Source organism: Pinus tabuliformis, chromosome 1_2 (genome assembly GCF_031772625.1).
Source record: "Pinus tabuliformis cultivar Carrire ecotype Pingquan chromosome 1_2, CPIR1, whole genome shotgun sequence".
In the NCBI taxonomy this organism is placed as follows: domain Eukaryota; kingdom Viridiplantae; phylum Streptophyta; class Pinopsida; order Pinales; family Pinaceae; genus Pinus; species Pinus tabuliformis.
In genome coordinates, this window is record NC_142298.1 from 447,042,754 (window position 1) to 447,065,346 (window position 22,593).

At 42.9% G+C, this 22,593-nt stretch overlaps 1 protein-coding gene across 1 annotated transcript in view; it reads right to left on the minus strand.

The window, feature by feature from the left end:
• The window catches only part of LOC149206279 (protein OS-9 homolog), a 170,489-nt gene extending 148,499 nt beyond the window's left edge, over window positions 1-21,990 (minus strand). The window contains exon 1 of the mRNA XM_089395397.1: window positions 21,702-21,990. Coding sequence (XP_089251523.1) covers window positions 21,702-21,789 — 88 coding nt within the window. The 5' untranslated portion in view covers window positions 21,790-21,990. The remainder of the gene's footprint in view (window positions 1-21,701) is intronic.
• Window positions 21,991-22,593: the final 603 nt, after the last annotated feature.

Consider the following 22,593-nt stretch of genomic DNA (forward strand, 5'->3'; position numbering starts at 1 on the left):
TACCTGGGAAAACCCTCTAGCCACAAACCTTGCTTTGAATTTCTCAATGCTGCCATCTGCAGCATGCTTTACCTTGTAAAGCCATCTGGAAGTAACCACGGATTTGCCCTCAAGCCTCGGCACCACCTCCCAAACATCATTCTCATGATAGAAGAATACTCCTCCTGCATGGCCTCTCTCCAGACCTGCTGGCTAGCTGCCTCCTCATAGCTAGAAGGCTCAGAGTCAAGGATGTTGGTAACCATCGCCATATAGCTACAAAACTCTCAGGTGGTCTACTCTCTCTGACCGGCCTCTTCGGCTCAGCAACAGATGAGGCATCTCTCAAGGTGTCCTGAAGCCACTTGGGCTTCCTCTTCCCTGAGCGCACTTCTCCCACCGGAGAATGAAACTCCTCCTCATCATCATCATTAGGAGCCTGAACTCCTGACTGTCTGTCTGCTGTCCTCCTGCCTGCACCTGAACCTGTAGAAGCTGAGGTACCGTGTGAACTGTCCATCAGTGGAATCCCTAGTGAACTGCTCTGCATGCTGCCCGGAGCACCACCCCTCTGGCTCGGTGAGCCACTGCTCACTGACGGACCTGACATCCTCATAGATGTACCTCCTGATCCTCCTGATCCCTGCCCACTGGATCCCTGCGACTGACTCAACTGCTGCTGAGGGTCTGGCTGATCCAGATACTCTAACTCCCGTGACCTCCTAAAGGCCATGTCCTCCTCGAACTTCACATCCCGTCTGACAACAACTCTCCTCTGTGCAGGAATGTAAATCCGAAAGGCCTTTGAGGTCTCACTGTAGCCCACAAAGATACCCTTCTCTGCGGTGGGCTCTAGTTTGGTCCTCTTCTCCTTGGGTATATAGGAGTATGTAATGCATCCAAAGATATGAAGATGACCAATATCAGGCTTCTTCCCACAGAAAGCCTCCTCCGGAGTCATGTGCCCCAAGGCACGATGCAGACTCCTGTTCTGCAAGTAAACAGCTGTGTTGCAGGCCTCTGCCCACAAGAACAATGGCAACCCCTGATCATGTAACATGGCTTTGGCAGCCCCTATGATGGATCTGTTCTTCCTCTCTGCAACCCCGTTCTGCTGGGGGTTGTAAGGAACAGTGAACTCCCTCCTAATGCCTGCCTCCGCACAATAGTCAACAAACTATCCAAGGGTGTACTCTCCTCCATTGTCCGACCTCAGGGACTTGATCTTTCGACCTGTCTGTGTCTCCACAAGAGCTCTGAACTCCTGAAACCGCTTGAAGACCTCACTCTTGGTCTTCAAAAAATAAATCCAGGTCCTCCTAGAGTGATCATCAATGAATAAAACATAGTACTCATATCCACTCAAGGAAACATGAGACATCCGACCGCTCACATCGGAATGAATCAAATCAAGTATCCCAGCCGCTCTGTTGTCACTGCTGGGAAAAGGGGATTTGGCAAACTTGCCCATCGCACAACCTCTGCAAGTATCAAAGTGATCAGTACTGAAATCTGGCACACCTGTAGTGATCTCCCGCAATGTCCTCAATGCTCCATGATACATATGTCCCATCCTGCGGTGCCAAATCTCACACAACTCAGAACTGCTAGCTCTGCTGTCAGTACTACTGCTCAATGCCAAAAGGGGCTGGAATGCAAATTTGTACACCTTTGCATGGCGTACACCTATCACTCTAGCTGAATCCGCTGGAGTGCCCCTGGGATACATCAACACCTGTCCTCCCCTGAACAGTACCTCATATCCTTTGTCCTCCAAAGCTGAGACTGATATAAGGTTCTTCCTCATCCCTGGCACATAAAGAACATCTGACACTTTCAAGGGAGGTTTGGACTCCCTCTGAAATGTCAGTGTCCCCACCCCGACTGCTCTAACAACTCTGTCATCACCGAGTACTACCTCTATATCAGTGCCACTCTCTGAAAGCTCCGAGAAGTACTCACGGACTCCTATCATGTGACGTGAAGCCCCACTGTCCACATACCAGATACCTAAAGATGCTCCGCTAATCGAGGGAAAAGCATGCTCCCTCTGAACCTGTGTGGCAGGTGATCCTGCACTAGAGGACTCACACGTAGTGAACGCAAACTCCCGGTCAAAACGACCTGCAAAGTCCTCAATCTCTGCTGAAGCTGCCACGTCCTGGTTCTTCCCCTTCTTCCTCTTCTTCTCCGGACACACAACTGCATAGTGTCCCAATCTTTTGACAATTCCAACACTTCACCTTGGAATAGTCCTTTTGTGTGTTCCCCTGTTTACCTTTACCTTTGCCTTTGCCCCCACCACTACTTGTGGAAGCCTGCTTCTTCCCTTTGCCTTTCTTGCCTCCTGCCACCAGTGTTACATCCTCATCCTGCTCAACTGGCTTGGCTGCCCCAAGCTGACCTTTCCTGATCTTTGTCTGAATGCAATCATCCCAAAACCTCTCCCATGTGGGAAGGGTCTCACGTGTACAAACCCCATCAGCAAAGTTCAACCATGAACGGGGGAGGCCATTCACTGCAATCCGCATCAACTCAGTGGGTGGAATGGCCTCTCCAATCGTTGCCAACTCATCTCTCACATTAGTAATCTTTGTGAGATATCCAGCTGCACTATCATTACCCATCTTAATGTTCTTCAGCTTCTCCTTCAGGACCATCTTCCGGTTCTCATTGGTACTCTGGTAGAGATTGGACAATGCTGTCCACATCTCATGGGCATTGCTCTTTTCTCTCACATGAGGAATGCAATGGTCTTTGATTCAGTCTAGAATCAGCCTCTTACCCTTGTTGTTCTTTTTATTATAAGTTGTCAACTGAGTAGCATCAGTAGGCACAACAGCAGGGTACTGTGTGGTATGCACCATGATATCCCAGACTTCTGCCTCCTCAAAGATACTCTGCATTCTCTCCTTCCAAATGCTGTAATTTGTATGCCCATCCAACCTATCCTCCACCCTCAATCCCAATGACATCCTGTTGTCCTAAAACTGAAAAATAGCACTGCGGTAGTAAAGATAAAACTGTTGTTTATGAAAAAAATCAGCTTGCTGGAATTTTCTGAGTGAAAAATCAGCAGCTGTAATTTTTCCTTTTGCTATCCCAAATTGTCCTTCAGCACTCAAGCTCCGATACCATGTAGAAATTTCTCATTTCCCACCCCGGTTTTCAGTCTCCTTATTTCTCCCATATAGTTAAATGCCCTTTCCCATAACCATACATTTAACAAGCTGGAAAAAATAAATTTGCTGAAAACACAAATTCTGGAAATTTTACAAAATCCTGGAAATTGCAGAAATAAAAATCAGCAGTAATAAACAGCCATTAAAACACATTTAAACACTGAGATTTTTTGTCAATGTGACCCTGGAAAAACCCCCTACACTTCTTGGGAAAACCAGTGTGAGAGCTCTTCTTTATTTCTGGAAAATGCCTTTTTACAGTAAGAGAAATATTCAGCAAAAATCAGCAAGCAAACTTTTACAACTTATCTCAGCCTTGCTGAAACTCAGCCTTGCTGAAACTCCGCCCTGCTGAAACTCCATTGTACAGACTTGCTGAAACTCCACCCTGCTGAAACTCCGCTGCTGAAACTCCGCTCTGCTGAAACTCCGCAGCTCACTGTCCAGAAATCTCCCTTGCTCTCTTGCTCTCCTTCTCTCAATCTGCTCATGAAAGAATTAATGACATTTTCCTCCTTTTCCTCCTTTAATCTAACCCCAAGTGACTTTTGGGTGATCCAAGTGACTTTTGGGTGATCCCTAAATCCAATGGCTGAAATAGATTGAGATTTAAGGCTGAAATTAAATGCTCATTTAAATCTCACTTTTTATTTTTTAATTCACCCCACTTTAATAAAGACCCACTTAGTCATTTATTTCCAAAGTCACTTTTCCTTTCTAATTTTTCATTGACTTTATAAAAGTCACTTTAAAATTAGACTTAGTAACTTTATCACTTAAAGTCACTTTTAAATTAGATTTAACTTTATAAAATTATAAAGTCACTTTAAGAGAAAAAATTAAATTCTTTTGGACACTTTTCCCTAAGCCAAAGATCAAAGCCTAAGGGAACCACCTGTCCTCCGGTACCAAATTTCAACATGAAGAAGAAGTTGCTGATGTATAAAAGAGTCCCTAGCTAAGAGGGAGCTCTAACAGGTCCCTGATCAAGAGGGAGTTTGAATTAGATCACCTATAATTACAAAGGAGTCACAATTGTGTTTTTCCATTTCATGTGTCATGCACTAGACCAAGACTAACAATCATAAGTCTAGATGAAGGCCATGAATCGAATGTCGACACGTGATAGACACAACATTCTTGTCTTCACTTGGGAAGAAAAAATGGGAAGATTGGGTAATCATCTGGAATCTGATACTCTTTGAGGATGTGTGGGGCATCCAAGATAAGAGTAGGCAAGAGGACCGATATTCTTTGAGGGTTGGGAACCCGAGATAAGAATAGTCCTAGAAGGTCATACTCAGCCGGGTGGGTATATACCTTGAGAGATAATGATGAAGGTGTCTATAAATCATTGGTCTTGCCAGCATTGTAGGTCATGGTCTCATGGAGAGATGGAGTTGTTAGTCAAGGCCTTGCACTATGACAATGTTGATTGATATGATGCTATACAGATGGGATTACCAATCTGATTCTTCTTATGAGAAATTCTTCAGATTGAGAATAACCAAGTACCATTGTAAATACCTCCCTAGTTAAGAGGGAGAGTTGAGGTTCAGTATTTGTCAATGTAATTTTGATCTTTGTACTTGTCAAGAAAAAGACTTATTATTTTTATAAATTATATGAATGAGTTTCTTGCTCATTCTATAGGTCTAGGAAACTCAAAGAGTCCAATTTATATTGAAGAGCTCTTCTTGAGCATTTATGTAATGAACATGAGCCAACCTAGTGTCAAGCAACCCTCCAAGACAAGCACCATCCTTCAAAAAAGAAGCCTGCAAACAAAGTGATGTAAGGACATCATGTCGGCCTGCAAAAATATATTAAATAACTAAAGGATGACATGTCGGTTCACCTGGATAAGTTGGCTCAAACTGGAGACATAACCACTACATATACCCAGCTAGGGTATCCGCCAAAGACACAGAAAATCTCGGACATCTCTAAAGTTTTCAGAGGCATGGTACAGTACTTCGGATAGCACAATAAGACAGAAAATCTTGGACATTTCTGAAGTTTTCAGAGGCAGGGTATAGGACATCGAATAGCACAGTAAGACAGAAAATCTCTAATAGCTCAGTGAAGACAGTATCTCGAACTTGTCTGAGATATCTCACAGGATCTTGGAAATGATAACAGAGCCTCCTCCTTGATGGCACAGTCTCGGTGAAGGAGAAGATTTCGTTGAAGTAAACCACAGTGGCATAAATAGTCTCTACATAAACATGATGGGAAGATACTCTGTCTCAAGAGTACAGTAATATGATCTCAATGAAGACTCAGTCATAAGACTATAATCTCAATTAAGAGTGCAACCATGAGACAATCATGATCTCAGTGAAGTTAAGGACAAACATCAGTGATCCATGTGGAAACCTCGTTGAAGATTTCGATTAAGGAGCAGCCCTGAAGCAACTATGATGATGATCTCAGTAGTAATAAAGCAAGAGGATTGGTGTCTTAGTCTTGGAGTGGCATAGAGGGTCAAGTATAATGGTCTTGGTGTTCATCAATTTGATATCTATAAGAAGAATTATGTGTGGGTTTTACTCTTCAAGAGGGAGAGGTTTTGCCCTGGCAGAATTCCAACTTCTTGTGTTCTTGTCTCTTTGTTATGGTAGCAGTTTGATGAAGTAAACACACACACTCATAATAAGAAGAAGATCAAGATAAGATAAGTAGTAAAAGCAGTTCACAAATTGTTATCAAGTATAGAAGAATCTATCTAATGCTAACTGCCCTAGATTCTTCAACATCAAGATCTTGTCTCTCATTGTGCATGTTCTTTCCTTAATCGACTTCTTTCCATAAGCACATCTACTCTAAATTTCTCCTTCAAAACGATCCTCCTGAAGAGCGCATCAACTCTTTCAATCTATCATACCTCCAATTCTGATCTCACTATCAATTTTATCAAATTTTATGTCTTCAACTAATTTTCCAAGCTTTGCATCTGTAGCTGCAAATCCCCCATTTTAAAGCAGGGTTTATAGAGCATTCTAGCTCTAATACCACATTGATGCAGGCTACATCCAATCAACTTTTAATATGAATTTCCTTGGTGCCTACTATCAAAATCATGACTATGGAACGAGTTCATTTTAAACACCTCCAGATCCAAAACAAACTACCACATGACCATTAAACCCCAATTCCTTCCATGCAGGGATTGCCCAAAACCACCGAATTCAAGTTCGACTAAACATAGCCACCGGAGTCAACCCCCTTCCTATATATAATGTGTGAGTGAGAGGAACTTTAATAGAAAAATTGTGGGGAATTCTTTACCTTCCACTAATGTTCGCTCGATCCTCCTCGTATCCCTTCTCCATAGCAAAGCTCCTTTCCTACAGCACTCATGATCTTGGTACATAACCTCGTTCGGTTCTCTGGGTTTCTCCTTTTCTAATACTCTAGCCTCTGTGCTTTTGATCTCAAAACTCCACGCGACCAATTGTTTACGCCCTTTGCACCTTATTACAACTCCCCGACACTTTGATCAACTTGCATGCGACTAAGGCTTGTGACCTTAGTCCCCAGAAACCAGGCCCCGACCTTTTACAAATGAAGCGCAACCTTTTATCGCCCAAGGGAGAAAATATTTCGGGACACGTCACCCCCGCCTTTTGCATTGAAGCACTAAGACTTGGTTCAAAATTCTCCGAGGAGATAGAACCCGAGAAACAGGAATGTTCACAGCATTTGCAAGGCCCGATCTCCATATATTGGCGACCTCGGACCTCGAAACTTTTGTGTCGAACACGTTTAAGTCAGACTTTGAAACTCCCAGGAGACAAAATTCGAGGAACAAGAATAATTCCCGTCAACAAACAATCTCACCTTTTGTTAGATCATGTCCTCGGCCTTTTGACCTCCTGCATTGTGTTGACCTTTTAGGGAACATAATCCTTTGACAGACTTAAGTTATGTTCTCGGTCTTTGATAAGTAACGAACTCTCACAAAAAGGAAAGGACTAAAGTTTTGTGTCTTATGTGGCTCAAATTCGTCCTTACTCTTCCTCTTGGTTTTGCACTGGATTTGTCCTCGCTTTGTGCACTGTGAAGGCTCTATTCTTCATTTCTCCACTCTCTACGAAAGAATTATCTTCTACGAAAGTCCATGAACTTCTTCACAGTCTTGCCTCCTTTATATTGATTTCAGCATTGTTATCCAAAGTGCCCTTTCTCCTGAGCTTTTAATCAATGAATCTTGCAGCACTCTCGCTTTATTACAAACATAGGGCTTTATTAACACAGTACAAGACATTACCAGTTATAAACATAGGTTCAATTTATCAAACAGGGGCATTCATAAACAATTCACTCAACACTCTAACATGGGTGTTCTTTCATTAGATCACACATTCTATACAAGGTCCAAAAAGCCCTCTTATGACCTGATTTGCATAGAATTGGCCCTTATCAACCTTGTGGCCATACTCGGCCACCAATCTTTCCTATTAGGTATGTTCTATGCTTAAAGCAATTTATTTCAATTTTCACAGTTAGCTCAATATCTTTTCCAGATTAGCAATCACATCAGCATTAAAGTAAACTGCAAATAGAACATAAACATAAATCGCAGAAAACAAGCCAAGACAAGAGGACACAAGATGTGGCACTAACCAGAGACAAACCCCAATGTGGGGAAACCCTTGATCAATTCTTCTTATATGTTCTTCAATAGTTCAGCAGAGAGAGAGAAATAGTATGTTTACAACAGAAGTCAACACTTTGACTTATCTAGATAAGAGCATAGATCATCTCTAAGAAGATGATACATGAGATCAGTTGAAGACATGCTACTTCAACTGATTCTCCAAGGTGACTCCTTCACCTATCGTTGTGCTGCATTTCGTCATCATGCTGCACCTCACCGTGCTGCACCATGTTGCACCCATCATCACTATGCTGCATCTCATCATGCTTCATTAATCATGACTGTACCCATCATTGTACTACATTATGTGCCATTGCTGCACCATGTTGCCATACTGACCTATGTGCTAGTTGCATCTTGCTTACTTGTAGTCCCTAGCTTTCTTTTTGTCCCTAGCATGGTTGTTGTCCTTTGCATGATTGTTGTTGCATGCTAGTTGTCCCTTGCATGCTAGTTGTAACATTGCATGCTTGGTGTATTTACTGCTAAGTACCATACAACTGTCCCAATGTTAGTTAGTTGTCCCTTGCATGCTGCTCTCCTTCAGAGACAAATGCCCTAGCAGTTCCGGCAGTTCTGGCTGTTCCCGGCAATTCCAGCTATTCCCGGCAATTCCAGCAATTCCGGCAATTCCGGTTGTTCCTGGCAGTTCCGGCAATTCCGGCAATTCTGGCAATTCTGGCTATTCCCGACAGTTCCGGCTTTTCCCGGCAATTCCGACTATTCCCGGCAGTTCCTGGCAATTCCCAGCAGTTCCGGCAATTCCCGGCAGTTCCAATAGTTCCGACAGTTCCCAGCAGTTCCAGATGTTCCGACAGTTCCCGGCAGTTCCGACAGTTCCAGCAATTCCCACTGTTCCTGGCAGTGCCGACAATTCCGGCTATTCCCGACAGTTTTGGCAGTTCTGACTTTTCCCAACAGTTCCGGCTTCTGCCTTCTGGATTAGGGCAGCGTTATCCCTTAGGATCTCTCCTCCTACTAAAACCCAAAGACAAGTAGAGAGGAAGAGATCCCAAGTGTGTTAAAATGACTTGAAGGCCACCTCTATTTATACTAAAATGTTGAGCGCAAGTGGGGTTTATTTGGTTGTTGGCCGACCTTGACGAATTGTCCCATAACACAAATAAATTCATATCTCCATGAATACTTATCGAAATCGGATGATCTTTAGATCAATCCTACACCTCTTGATGAGAGGGATCCAAGAAAAATATCAGCTTCCATTAATAAGATGACCCACATGGAGTTTGGCCCTAGTTGCCAATTTTAACACTCCCTCTCAACTAGGGAGAACTCCATCCGTTGATCCATATGTCCGACTATACTATCTCTGCCATCAGTGCCCTGCACTGCTCTGCTCTGTTGAACCATGAAGAAGAAGAATTGATCGAGAATGTCTCATACCATTCTCTACTGACCCGAAGTCAGTTTCATCTAAAGAGAGTGTGTCACATCACTCTTACTAGCCCGAAGTCAGTTTTATTGATCCAAGATCAATATCACAAGAGAGTGTCTCAAACCACTCATATTGATCCCATATCAGTTTCATTGATCCCAGATCAATGGAGGTCATCCTAGCATAGGGAGTACGATAGATACATTGATGCGTCCATCGATAGTACTACTATGGTCCCTAACCCCATTTCCCTGCTCATTGATCAGATGAGAGGTACTTCCCATGAGTCCCAGACTGCATGGGTAGGATGCCTCGACAGGAGAACTAATCATTCTGTCCACAGGAGAACAAATCATCCCGCCCCACAGTCGCCACGCGAGAACTAATCACCCTGTTTCACAGTTGCCACGGGAGAACTAATCATCCCGGCCCACAGGAGAACTAATCATCCTATTCCGCAGTTGCCACGAGAGAACTAATCATCCCAGTCCACAGGAGAACTAATCGTCATGTTCCACAGTTGCCACAGGAGAACTAATCATCCCGGCCCATAGGAGAACTAATTGTTGAAATTTGGTACCAGAGGACAGGTGGTTCCCTTAGGCTTTGATCTTTGGCCTAGGGAAAAGTGTCCAAAAGAATTTAATTTTTCTCCTAAAGTGACTTTATAATTTTATAAAGTTAAATCTAATTTAAAAGTGACTTTAAGTGATAAAGTTACTGAGTCTAATTTTAAAGTGACTTTTATAAAGTCAATGAAAAATTAGAAAGGAAAAGTGACTTTGGAAATAAATGACTAAGTGGGTCTTTATTAAAGTGGGGTGAATTAAAAAATAAAAAGTGAGATTTAAATGAGCATTTAATCTCAGCCTTAGATCTCAATCTATTTCAGCCATTGGATTTAGGGATCACCCAAAAGTCACTTGGGGTTAGATTAAAGAAGGAAAAGGTCATTCATTCTTTCATGAGCAGATTGAGAGAAGGAGAGCAAGAGAGCAAGGGAGATCTCTGGACAGTGAGCTACGGAGTTTTAGCAGCGGAGTTTCAGCAGAGCGGAGTTTCAGCAGCGGAGTTTCAGCAGGGCGGAGTTTCAGCAGGGCAGAGTTTCAGCAAGTCTATACAGCGGAGTTTCAGCAGGGCGGAGTTTCAGCAAGGCGGAGTTTCAGCAATGCTGAGATAAGTTGTAAAAGGTTGCTCGCTGATTTTTGCTGAATATTTCTCTTACTATAAAAAGGCATTTTCCAGAAATAAAGAAGAGCTCTCAAACTGGTTTTCCCCAAGAGTTGTAGGGGGTTTTTCCAGGGTCACGTTGACCAAAAATCTCAGTGTTTAAATGTGTTTTAATGGCTGTTTATTACTGCTGATTTTTATTTCTGCAATTTCCAGCATTCTGTAAAATTTCCAGAATTTGTGTTTTCAGCAAATTTATTTTTTCCAGCTTGTTAAATGTATGGTTATGAGAAAGGGCATTTAACTATATGGGAGAAATAAGGAGAAACTGAAAATCGAGGTGGGAAATGAGAAATTTCTACATGGTATCGGAGCTTGAGTGCTGAAGGACAGTTTGGGATAGCAAAAGGAAAAATTACAGCTGCTGATTTTTCACTCAGAAAATTCCAGCACGCTGATTTTTTCATAAACAGCAGTTTTATCTTTACTACAGCAGTGCTATTTTTCAGTTTTAGGACAGCAGGATGTCATTGGGATTGAGGGTGGAGGATAGGCTGGATGGGCATACAAATTACAGCGTTTGGAAGGAGAGAATGCAGAGTATCTTTGAGGAGGCAGAAGTCTGGGATATCATGGTGCATACCACACAGAACCCTGTTCTTGTGCCTACTGATGCTACTCAGTTGCAACTTATAATAAAAAGAACAACAAGGGTAAGAGGCTGATTCTAGACGGAATCAAAGACCATTGCATTCCTCATGTGAGAGGAAAGAGCAATGCCCATGAGATGTGGACAGCATTGTCCAATCTCTACCAGAGTACCAATGAGAATCGGAAGATGGTCCTGAAGGAGAAGCTGAAGAACATTAAGATGGGTAATGATAGTGCAGCTGGATATCTCACAAAGATTACTAATGTGAGAGATGAGTTGGCAGCGATTGGAGAGGCCATTCCACCCACTGAGTTGGTGCGGATTGCAGTGAATGGCCTCCCCCGTTCATAGTTGAACTTTGCTGATGAGGTTTGTGCACGTGAGACCCTTCCCACATGGGAGAGGTTTTGGGATGATTGCATTCAGACAGAGATCAGGAAAGGTCAGCTTGGGGCAGCCAAGCCAGTTGAGCAGGATGAGGATGTAGCACTGGTGGCAGGAGGCAAGAAAGGCAAAGGGAAGAAGCAGGCTTCCACAAGCAGTGGTGGGGGCAAAGGCAAAGGTAAAGGTAAACAGGGGAACACACAGAAGGACTATTCCAAGGTGAAGTGTTGGAATTGTCAAAAGATGGGACACTATGCAGTTGTGTGTCCGGAGAAGAAGAAGAAGAAGGGGAAGAACCAGGACGTGGCAGCTTCAGCAGAGATTGAGGACTTTGCAGGTCGTTTTGACCGGGAGTTTGCATTCACTACGTGTGAGTCCAATAGTGCAGGATCACCTGCCACACAGGTTCAGAGGGAGCATGCTTTTCCCTCGATTAGCGGAGCATCTTCAAGTATCTGGTATGTGGACAGTGGGGATTCACGTCACATGACAGGAGTCCGTGAGTACTTCTCAGAGCTTTCAGAGAGTGGCACTGATATAGAGGTAGTACTCGGTGATGACAGAGTTGTTAGAGCAGTCGTGGTGGGACACTGACATTTCAGAGGGAGTCCAAACCTCCCTTGAAAGTGTCAGATGTTCTTTATGTGCCATGGATGAGGAAGAACCTCATACCTGTCTCAGCTTTGGAGGACAAAGGATATGAGGTACTGTTCAGGGGAGGACAGGTGTTGATGTATCCCAGGAGCACTCCAGCTGATTCAGCTAGAGTGATAGGTGTACGCCATGCAAAGGTGTACAAGTTTGCATTCCAGCCCCTTTTGGCATTGAGCAGTAGTACCGACAACAGAGCTAGCAGTTCTGAGCTGTGTGAGATTTGGCACCGCAGGATGGGACATATGTATCATGGAGCCTTGAGGACATTGCGGGAGATCACTACAGGTGTGCCAGATTTCAGTACTGATCACTTTGATACTTGCAGAGGTTGTGCGATGGGCAAGTTTGCCAAATCCCCTTTTCCCAGCAGTGACAGCAGAGCGACTAGGATACTTGATTTGATTCATTCCAATGTGAGCGGTCGGATGTCTCATGTTTCCTTGAGTGGATATGAGTACTATGTTTTATTCATTGATGATCACTCCAGGAGGACCTGGATTTATTTTTTGAAGACCAAGAGTGAGGTCTTCAAGCGGTTTCAGGAGTTCAGAGCTCTTGTGGAGACACAGACAGGTCGAAAGATCAAGTCCCTGAGGTCGGACAATGGAGGAGAGTACACCCTTGGAGAGTTTGTTGACTATTGTGCGGAGGCAGGCATTAGGAAGGAGTTCACTGTTCCTTACAACCCCCAGCAGAACGGGGTTGCAAAGAGAAAGAACAGATCCATCATAGGGGCTGCCAAAGCCGTGTTACATGATCAGGGGTTGCCATTGTTCTTGTGGGCAGAGGCCTGCAACACAGCTGTTTACTTGCAGAACAGGAGTCCGCATCGTACCTTGGGGCACATGACTCCGAAGGAGGCTTTCTCTGGGAAGAAGCCTGATATTGGTCATCTTCATATCTTTGGATGCATTACATACTCCTATATACCCAAGGAGAATAGGACCAAACTAGAGCCCACCGCAGAGAAGGGTATCTTTGTGGGCTACAGTGAGACCTTAAAGGCCTTTCGGATTTACATTCCTGCACAGAGGAGAGTTGTTGTCAGATGGGATGTGAAGTTCGAGGAGGACAGGGCCTTTAGGAGGTCACGGGAGTTAGAGTATCTGGATCAGCCAGACCCTCAGCAGCAGTTGAGTCAGTCGCAGGGATCCAGTGGGCAGGGATCAGGAGGATCAGGAGGTACATCTATGAGGATGTCAGGTCCGTCAGTGAGCAGTGGCTCACCGAGCCAGAGGGGTGGTGCTCCGGGCAGCATGCAGAGCAGTTCACTAGGGAGTCCACTGATGGACAGTTCACACGGTACCTCAGCTTCTACAGGTTTAGGTGCAGGCAGGAGGACAGCAGACAGACAGTCAGGAGTTCAGGCTCCTGATGATGATGAGGAGGAGGAGTTTCATTCTCCGGTGGGAGAAGTGCGCTCAGGGAAGAGGAAGCCCAAGTGGCTTCAGGACACCTTGAGAGATGCCTCATCTGTTGCTGAGCCGAAGAGGTCGGTCAGAGAGAGTAGACCACCTGAGAGGTTTTGTAGCTATATGGCGATGGTTACCAGCATCCTTGACTCTGAGCCTTCTAGCTATGAGGAGGCAGCTAGCCAGCAGGTCTGGAGAGAGGCCATGCAGGAGGAGTAATCTTCTATCATGAAGAATGATGTTTGGGAGGTGGTGTCGAGGCCTGAGGGCAAATCCGTGGTTACTTCCAGATGGCTTTACAAGGTAAAGCATGCTGCAGATGGCAGCATTGAGAAATTCAAAGCAAGGTCTGTGGCTAGAGGGTTCTCCCAGGTAGAGGGAGTTGATTATGAGGAGACCTTCGCTCCCGTGGCTCGATATACTTTGATCCGCTCCATTATATCGATAGAAGCAGAGATGGGTTGGAAGATCCACCAGACGGATGTGAAGACTTCATTTCTCAATGGCTTCATACAAGAGGAGGGGAACATTGAGCAGCCACAGGGCTTTGAGGTGCATGGGAAGGAGTCCCATGTGTGCAGACTGAAGAAGGCCCTTTATGGCCTGAAGCAAGCTCCCAGAGCTTGCTACTCCATGATAGATACATATTTGCAGGGGATGGATTTCACAAAGAGTGAGGCAGATCCGAACCTTTACTTTATTGTGATTGGTGAGGAGCCTCTCATTCTGGTGCTGTATGTGGATGACTTGGTCATTACAGGTGCAGAGAGTCTCATAGAGCACTGCAAGAGAGATCTTGCTACGGAGTTTGAGATGAAGGACATCGGCTTGATGCATTACTTTTTGGGCTTGGAGGTGTGGCAGGAGGAGGGGCATTTCTTCCTGGGGCAGGGAAAGTATATTGTGGACATCCTTAGCAGATTCCACATGGAGGATTGTAGACCCATGTCAACACCAATGATCACCAACTGGAAGAAGCTTCATGCTTCGGATTCCGAGTTGGTGGATCCCACATTGTACAGGCAGCTGATTGGTTCCTTGATGTATTTGGTCAACACTAGACCAGATATCTGTTTTGCAGTCAACACGATGAGTCAGTTTATGTGTGAGCCTAGGAAGGTTCACTGGGTGGCTGCAAAACACATTTTGCGTTACTTGCAGGGGACAGTGGATTATGGTCTGGACTATAGGCAAGGAGATGGAGTGAGATTGGCAGGATACACTGATTCTGATTGGGCAGGTTGTGCTTCTGATAGGAAGAGCACTTCAGGGTGCTGTTTTGGGTTGGGTTCAGCAGTAGTGTCATGGTTCAGCCGGAAGCAGCAGTCAGCAGCACTGAGTTCAGCGGAAGCAGAGTATATGGCAGCAAGTCTAGCTAGTTGTGAGGCTATCTAGCTTCGCAAGATGTTGTTTGGCTTATTTGGTCAGCCGTTGAGACCTTCAGTGATTTACTGTGATAATCAGAGTTGCATTAAACTCACGGAGAATCCAGCATTTCATGACAGGTCAAAGCATATCGGGATCAGATATCATTTCATCAGAGACTATGTTCAGAAGGGAGCTGTGAAGCTTGAGTATATATCCACTGATGAGCAGGTTGCAGATATTCTTAACAAAGCCTTACCACGAGGCAAGCATGTCTACTTCAGAGACAAGATGGGTGTGGTGAGGAACACCTTCCTCGGTAAGAGGGAGTGTTGAAATTTGGTACCAGAGGACAGGTGGTTCCCTTAGGCTTTGATCTTTGGCCTAGGAAAAAGTGTCCAAAAGAATTTAATTTTTCTCCTAAAGTGACTTTATAATTTTATAAAGTTAAATCTAATTTAAAAGTGACTTTAAGTGATAAAGTTACTAAGTCTAATTTTAAAGTGACTTTTATAAAGTCAATGAAAAATTAGAAAGGAAAAGTGACTTTGGAAATAAATGACTAAGTGGGTCTTTATTAAAGTGGGGTGAATTAAAAAATAAAAAGTGAGATTTAAATGAGCATTTAATCTCAGCCTTAGATCTCAATCTATTTCAGCCATTGGATTTAGGGATCACCCAAAAGTCACTTGGATCACCCAAAAGTCACTTGGGGTTAGATTAATGGAGGAAAAGGTCATTCATTCTTTCATGAACAGATTGAGAGAAGGAAAGCAAAAGAGCAAGGGAGATTTTTGGACAGTGAGCTGCGAAGTTTCAGCAGCGGAGTTTCAGCAGAGCGGAGTTTCAGCAAAGCGGAGTTTCAGCAGGGCGGAGTTTCAGCAAGTCTATACAGCGAAGCTTCAGCAGGGCGGAGTTTCAGCAAGGCTGAGATAAGTTGTAAAAGGTTGCTTGCTGATTTTTGTTGAATATTTCTCTTACTGTAAAAAGGCATTTTCCAGACATAAAAAAGAGCTCTCAAACTGGTTTTCCCCAAGAGTTGTAGGGGGTTTTTCCAGGGTCACAATGACCAAAAATCTCAGTGTTTAAATGTGTTTTAATGGCTGTTTATTACTGCTGATTTTTATTTCTGCAATTTCCAGCATTCTGTAAAATTTCCAGAATTTGTGTTTTCAGCAAATATATTTTTTCCAGCTTGTTAAATGTATGGTTATGGGAAAGGGCATTTAACTATATGGGAGAATTAAGGAGAAACTGAAAACCGGGGTGGGAAATGAGAAATTTCTACACTAATCATCCTGTTCCATAGTTGCCACGGGAGAACTAATCATCCCGGCCCTCAAGAGAACTAATCATCTTGTTCCACAGTCGCCAAGGGGTATCACAAGGGAAGGCTGAACCTGTCACCTTGTACATAGCGCACCACCAGGGGAGGGTGAGTCGCCCTGTGGTCGTATGTTGCTCCAATAAGTACCCCAAGCCCCTCAGAGCTCCCAGAGCTCAATGCATGCAACATGCAGGACCCTTATAAGAAGGTCTCTCAACGACTCCAAGTTGTTCGGAAAGGTCACAGATTTGACCTTTCCTCGGGGCTTTGACAAAATGTCTGCGACCTGTACATGAGTCTCAATGTGATGGAGCCTCCTCGCTCATCGACTTACCATATCCCAAATAAGGCAGTATCTGATGTCTACCTGCTGGAGCAATCATCGAATACGGGATTCCTCAAAAATCGAATCCCCCCTCTGGTTGTCACAGAGAATCACAGTGGTATTCATCATGTGTACAAATAGCTCACTTAAGAGCTTCTGCAACCATGCAGCTTCACACGAGATCATACTCGTAACTATGTATTCGGTCTTGGTGGTGCTTATAGCAACTGACTTCTACTTCCTGCTCATCCATGATATCGAAGCAGAATCCAAAGAGAACCAGCACTGAGAAGTGCTCTAGTGATCCTCCACACTGCCTGCCCAATCAGCATTTGAATAATCATGTAGTTTCATATTTCCGGCAGTGTATCTCAATCCATGAGAGATTATGCGCCGAAGATATCTCAGAACATTCTTGGCACCAATCTAGTGAGGCTCAACCAAATATGAGCTCACCATGCTAACTGCAAAACATATGTCCGAACGGAAGTTCACCAAGAACATCAACGCAAATGAGTTTATGAAACTCAGAGGCATTTCCCAAATCTGGTCCGACATCACTACCATATAACTTCTGAAAGTTAAGATCCTCGAGGTAGTCACAGGCTTGCAGTTTATCATTCCACATCCGGAATCCAACTCCCTCTTACTTCTGCAAATGAGAGGGTCTGCACCTGTCAAAAATAGGTCATCCTCATAAGGTGCTGGTATGAGAGGTCTATCATCCACAACCTTCAAACAATGGTTTGGATTGGCTTCACTCTTAGTGAATCTCAGCTTCATCTGACAGCTATCAATCCTCTCATACTACGCCCAAGGAGTTTTGCTTCAAGCCATAGAGGACTTTCTTCCACCTGCACACGTGAGATTCCTGATCATGAATCTCAAAACCCTCAGGTTGTTCCAAACCTGTGGACCTGCTACATGAGGGGAATGGTCCCCTTGTAAGATTTTCCTTCGGTACATCTCAGACATGTACTTTCATGCTCTTTTTGAATTCAGGCATCCCTGTCACCATCTGACTCACAGACCTCCGGTGCTATGTGTCAATGGACATGGTCACCAATGGACTTCCTGCAACTTGATACAACCTTGAACTCAAAAACATCTTTGAAATTCTATTTTCAAACACTTTCCTTTCCATCGATGAGTGCCACCTCGTAACCTTTGACTTCCATTGCTGAAATGGACACCAAGTTCTTCTTGCGATCAGGTACATAAAAGAGATTTTGTAAATGAATCGAGTTACCCTCATTCAATTGAGGGGTAACATTTCCTGCACCCTTTCTGGGATAGGTGGCATCGGCTCCAATTATAATCCCACGATTGTTTCCATCTCTACCAAATTAGAGAGTGCACCCTTCTATCCGATGAAGTGCCTTGAAGCACTGGGGTTCCTTGCTTTCTTTGAAGATTCGGCCATTTCCTTGATGACCTACATTACTTGTCATTCCTTTGATCATTGAAGATGTCCCTGGAATGATTATTATCTTCATCAAGAGATGTGTCTCTGCCATTCAGACACTCCTTCGCATAATGGCCAAACTTATTACAACAAAGGCATCTGCCTTTCCTTCCACCCTTAGATCCGGACTTCCCATTGAAGTGATCTTTAGGTAGGCCATCAGAAACTTCTGTTGAGCCATCCTGATAATATTCTCTGCTTCGAGTTCACCTTTGGTGAATTTGAAGAGGGATGAGGAATCCATTGATCCTTTTGTCGTTTCCCAACTGTCTTCAGTGATTGCTCTTTCACTCTTGCTTGGGCATTGTCTTCACCTCAGCTCCGATACCATGTTAATTTTAGGTATGTTCTATGCTTAGAGCAATTTATTTCAATTTTCACAGCTAGCTCAATATCTTTTCCAGATTAGCAATCACATCAGCATTAAAGTAAACTGCAAATAGAACATAAATCGCAGAAGACAAGAGGACACAAGATGTGGTGCTAGCCAGGGACAAACCCCAATGTGAGGAAAACCTTGATCAATTCTTTTTATATGTTCTTCAATAGTTCAGCAGAGAGAGAGAAATAGTACGTTTACAACAGAAGTCAACACTTTGACTTATGTAGATAAGAGAATAGATCATCTCTAAGAAGATGGTACATGAGATCAGTTGAAGACATGCTGCTTCAACTGATTCTCCAAGGTTACTCCTTCACCTATCGTTGTGCTGCATTTAGTCATCATGCTGCACCTCACCGTGCTGCACCCATCATCACTATGCTGCATCTCATCATGCTTCATTAATCATGACTGTACCCATCACTATACTGCATTATGTGCCATTGCTGCACCATGTTGCCATACTGACCTATGGGCTGGCTGCATCTTGCTTGCTTGTAGTCCCTAGGTTTCCTTTTGTCCCTAGCATGCTTGTTGTCCTTTGCATGCTTGTTGTTGCATGCTAGCTGTCCCTTGCATGCTAGCTATAACATTGCATGCTTGGTGTATTTGCTACTAAGTACCATACAACTGTCCCAATGTTAGTTAGTTGTCCCTTGCATGTTGCTTTCCTTCGAAGACAGATGCTCTGGCAATTCCGGCATTTCTTGGTAGTTCCGGTTGTTCCCAGCAGTTCCGGCAGTTCCGACAATTCCGGTTGTTCCTAGCAATTCTGGCAGTTCCTAGCAATTCCGACAGTTCCGGCAATTCCGGTTGTTCCCAGCAGTTGCGGCAATTCCGGCTATTCCCGGCAGTTCCGGCTTTTCCCAGCAATTCCGGCTGTTCCCGGCAATTCTGGCTATTCCCGGCAATTCCAACAGTTCCGCCTATTCCCAGCAGTACCCGGTAGTTCCAACAATTCCCGGCAATTCTCGACAGTTCCGGCTATTCCAAGCAGTTCCGGCTATTTCGGCTATTCCCGGTAGTTCTAGCAGTTCTAGCTTTTCCTGGTAGTTCCGGCTTCTGCCCTTTGGATTAGGGCAGCATTATCCCTTAGGATCACTCCTCCTACTAAAACCCAAAGAGATCCCAAGTGTGTTAAAATGACTTAAAGGCCACCTCTATTTATACTAAAACGTTGAGCACAAGTGGGGTTTATTTGGTTGTTGGCCGACCTTGACGAATTGTCCCATAACACAAATAAATTCATATCTCCATGAATACTTATCGGAATCGGATGATCTTTAGATCAATCCTACACCTCTCAATGAGAGGGATCCAAGAAAAATATCAACTTCCATTAATAACATGACCCACATGGAGTTTGGCCCTAGTTGTCAATTTTAACAGTTGCCTTAAGACTTACAAATTATACAAAAGGACTCTGAACTATAATTAGTTCGGATCCACAAGTCTCTCAACAACCCCTACTCTAGGATCCTCTAGATCTACAAAATGCTCACAAATTTATTCTTATCCTAGATTTCTCTAACTATCACAAATTCTTGACATCTCTTCTTCGAAGTGTAAATCTAATTACAATAATAATACAATCTTTATAGAATTCCCTAGAAACATAAAAATTACAATTAATTAACAATTAGGGAACCAACTCCCTTAGTAAATGAAAGACCCATAGGTCTAGTCAAATGTATTTGACTTCGAGGTTGGATGCTCCTGCATCACATAGCCTGATCATCATCTGGAGTTAGGGTTTTAGCATGCCTTAACTCTCAACTAGTGAGAAAGTTTGGACCTTCTAAATTTTTTTGAAAGTCCACAAGTGGCTAGCCCCACATGTGTGAGTAAGGGGGTTGATGCAGCATCCACTTGTACCATGGTGGTCAATAAGGTAGGTCACCTTGCAGGAGACATAACTTTCGCATACATGCTCCAATTGAGGTGTTTTTCACATCATTAAAAAAGTCTTAGTCTGTTGAATGGTGTCAAGGACCTAAAAGTAATGCTCACAAAGTTTAAACCCCAAAAAATGTTTTTTGATGCCTCAAAATGGATCGGGAAGGTTTTGAACACCAAATTTCAGAACTAGAACCTGCCACTAAAATGGACCTTGCAAACCAATACCTCCAAATTTTCCACCCAAAAAGTACCAAGATAGATAACAAATTATCTTATGATCCATTCTAGACAATTTAAGCATAGCTCGTCCAGCTACACTCATTCAATTGAGTGGCAACTAACACAACAATGAAGTGAAGTTGCCATCTATGCAACAAGATGGTAAGTTGTGGAGGCATAAGTAAACCATCTCCTTAAATGAGTGTTGGTAATCATCGAATGTCATTGACGACAATGACTGTGGACCATGATCCTCCAATGAAGAAGGTCTGAGTTGAAAATCTACACTATCCCTAACGGTGCAGGACTACGGGACCAAGCTCAAATGTCTTGATCCTCAGCCCTTTTATTCCCATAGGACTTGGGTAAGACTGCATTCACCCTTGCACCTATTATCAATGCCTGTTTGGCGATCTGTTTGTTCTTGTGTTGTACTGTAAAGGCACCGCTACAAGTGGGGAGCTCTCACATAGTACGAGATAGCAAATGGGAACATTGCCAATTGGACGAATAATTCTACCATGACAACATGACCCAACTGTGCGTTAGTACCAATAGTTGAGAGACATTATCAATTTGCCTATCAAGGAATGTTTGAATGGCACAAACTGTCATCATTTCATGTTTTGCTAATGAAAACTGGAAGGCAACAAAGACCAGTTTCATGCGAATCTCAACTGCAGCGAATGTAATTTCAGGTGTAACCTAGACTAGATGAAACTTGAAAATTTACCCACTTTCAAGCTCCAAACCATCAATAAACTTCTAGAAAAATAAAATTCTTGCAGTCAAGAGTAATCAATGAAATCTTGGCCATGAAGAGACGTTGCAAGAAATCCATTTGGTCTCGGACAGAGTAATTATTGCAGATAAAACGAGAATTAGGATAATCCTAGGGTTACATTAAGTATCCTATCCTGATCTATATTATTAAAAAAATTATGCTTGAAAATATTAGAAGATAACGAGAGTGAGACCCTTTCGACATAAGAACCCTACAATGTCAATGAAACCTTTTAACAACACATAAAGCGAATCCGCTTTAAATATTATCTTAATTTACATAACAAAACAAAGTGGCCTAACAAAACAAACAAGATCAACAATGCAACTTTGGATGCTTCACAATATGATTTAATTCTTACATGGGGTATCGTTGAGATTTTACAGCTAAGAATGAAATGCAGCTGAGAGGGCAAAAAATGGGAAAGACAATTGGGAGAAAACCTGAAGTTGCTGTAGCAATCGCTCCAAGGCATAGGCTTCCTCCGAGACAACAGAATAGACATAGGTGCATGAAATTCGCGATACCCATCGCCCAAACTGGGATCAAACGCTTTTAATCGGGGAGTCAATTAAACTAAAGTCGCAAGGAAATAGATGAATCTTGCGCTGCTCTTGCTATCTAAAAGGGGTTAGTGTGTTTATTATGGCCCCTTCTTCGTAGCTTATTCCCTCCCCACAGTAACGCATTCATTTACCACGGATCGGAAGAAGAGAGCTTATGGTTTGTGGAAACACTTCGGGGAGATATATATATAAGAGAGAGAAAAATCATTCATTTACCACGGTTTCATGGTTTCATTCATATTGTATTTTTTAATATTTTATCATTATTAATATTTTATATTAAAAATCAAATGAGTTACACATTTTCTTTTTATTAACAAGTAATTATATAATTTTTTTCTTTTAAGTATTGAAATATTTTACAAAGTTAAACATTAATACATACATAATAGAAAAAGAGAGTTCATACTAAAATAGAATTTTTTTTTAATTACTTTATCTCTATAAACTTATATAAAATTATATTATTTAAGATAGGCATGGAAATATTTTATTTATTATTTGAAGAGTGAAAGTGAAATATCAAAAAATCAAGTAGAATGAAAGTGAAACACTCGATTGTAAAATGAGTCTCTTGTAGATTTTTAATTGTTTATTTATATGGTTATTTAATTTTTGTTTTTTTGTTCTGGTTGACATTAGCGAAACTTATTTTATTATTTTTTTAGGACAATGACATACTTACATGTCTCAATCATGAGCGTCTCCGTGATTTTTAATTATTTATTTATATGGTTATTTAATTTTTGTTTTTTGTTCTCGTTGACAT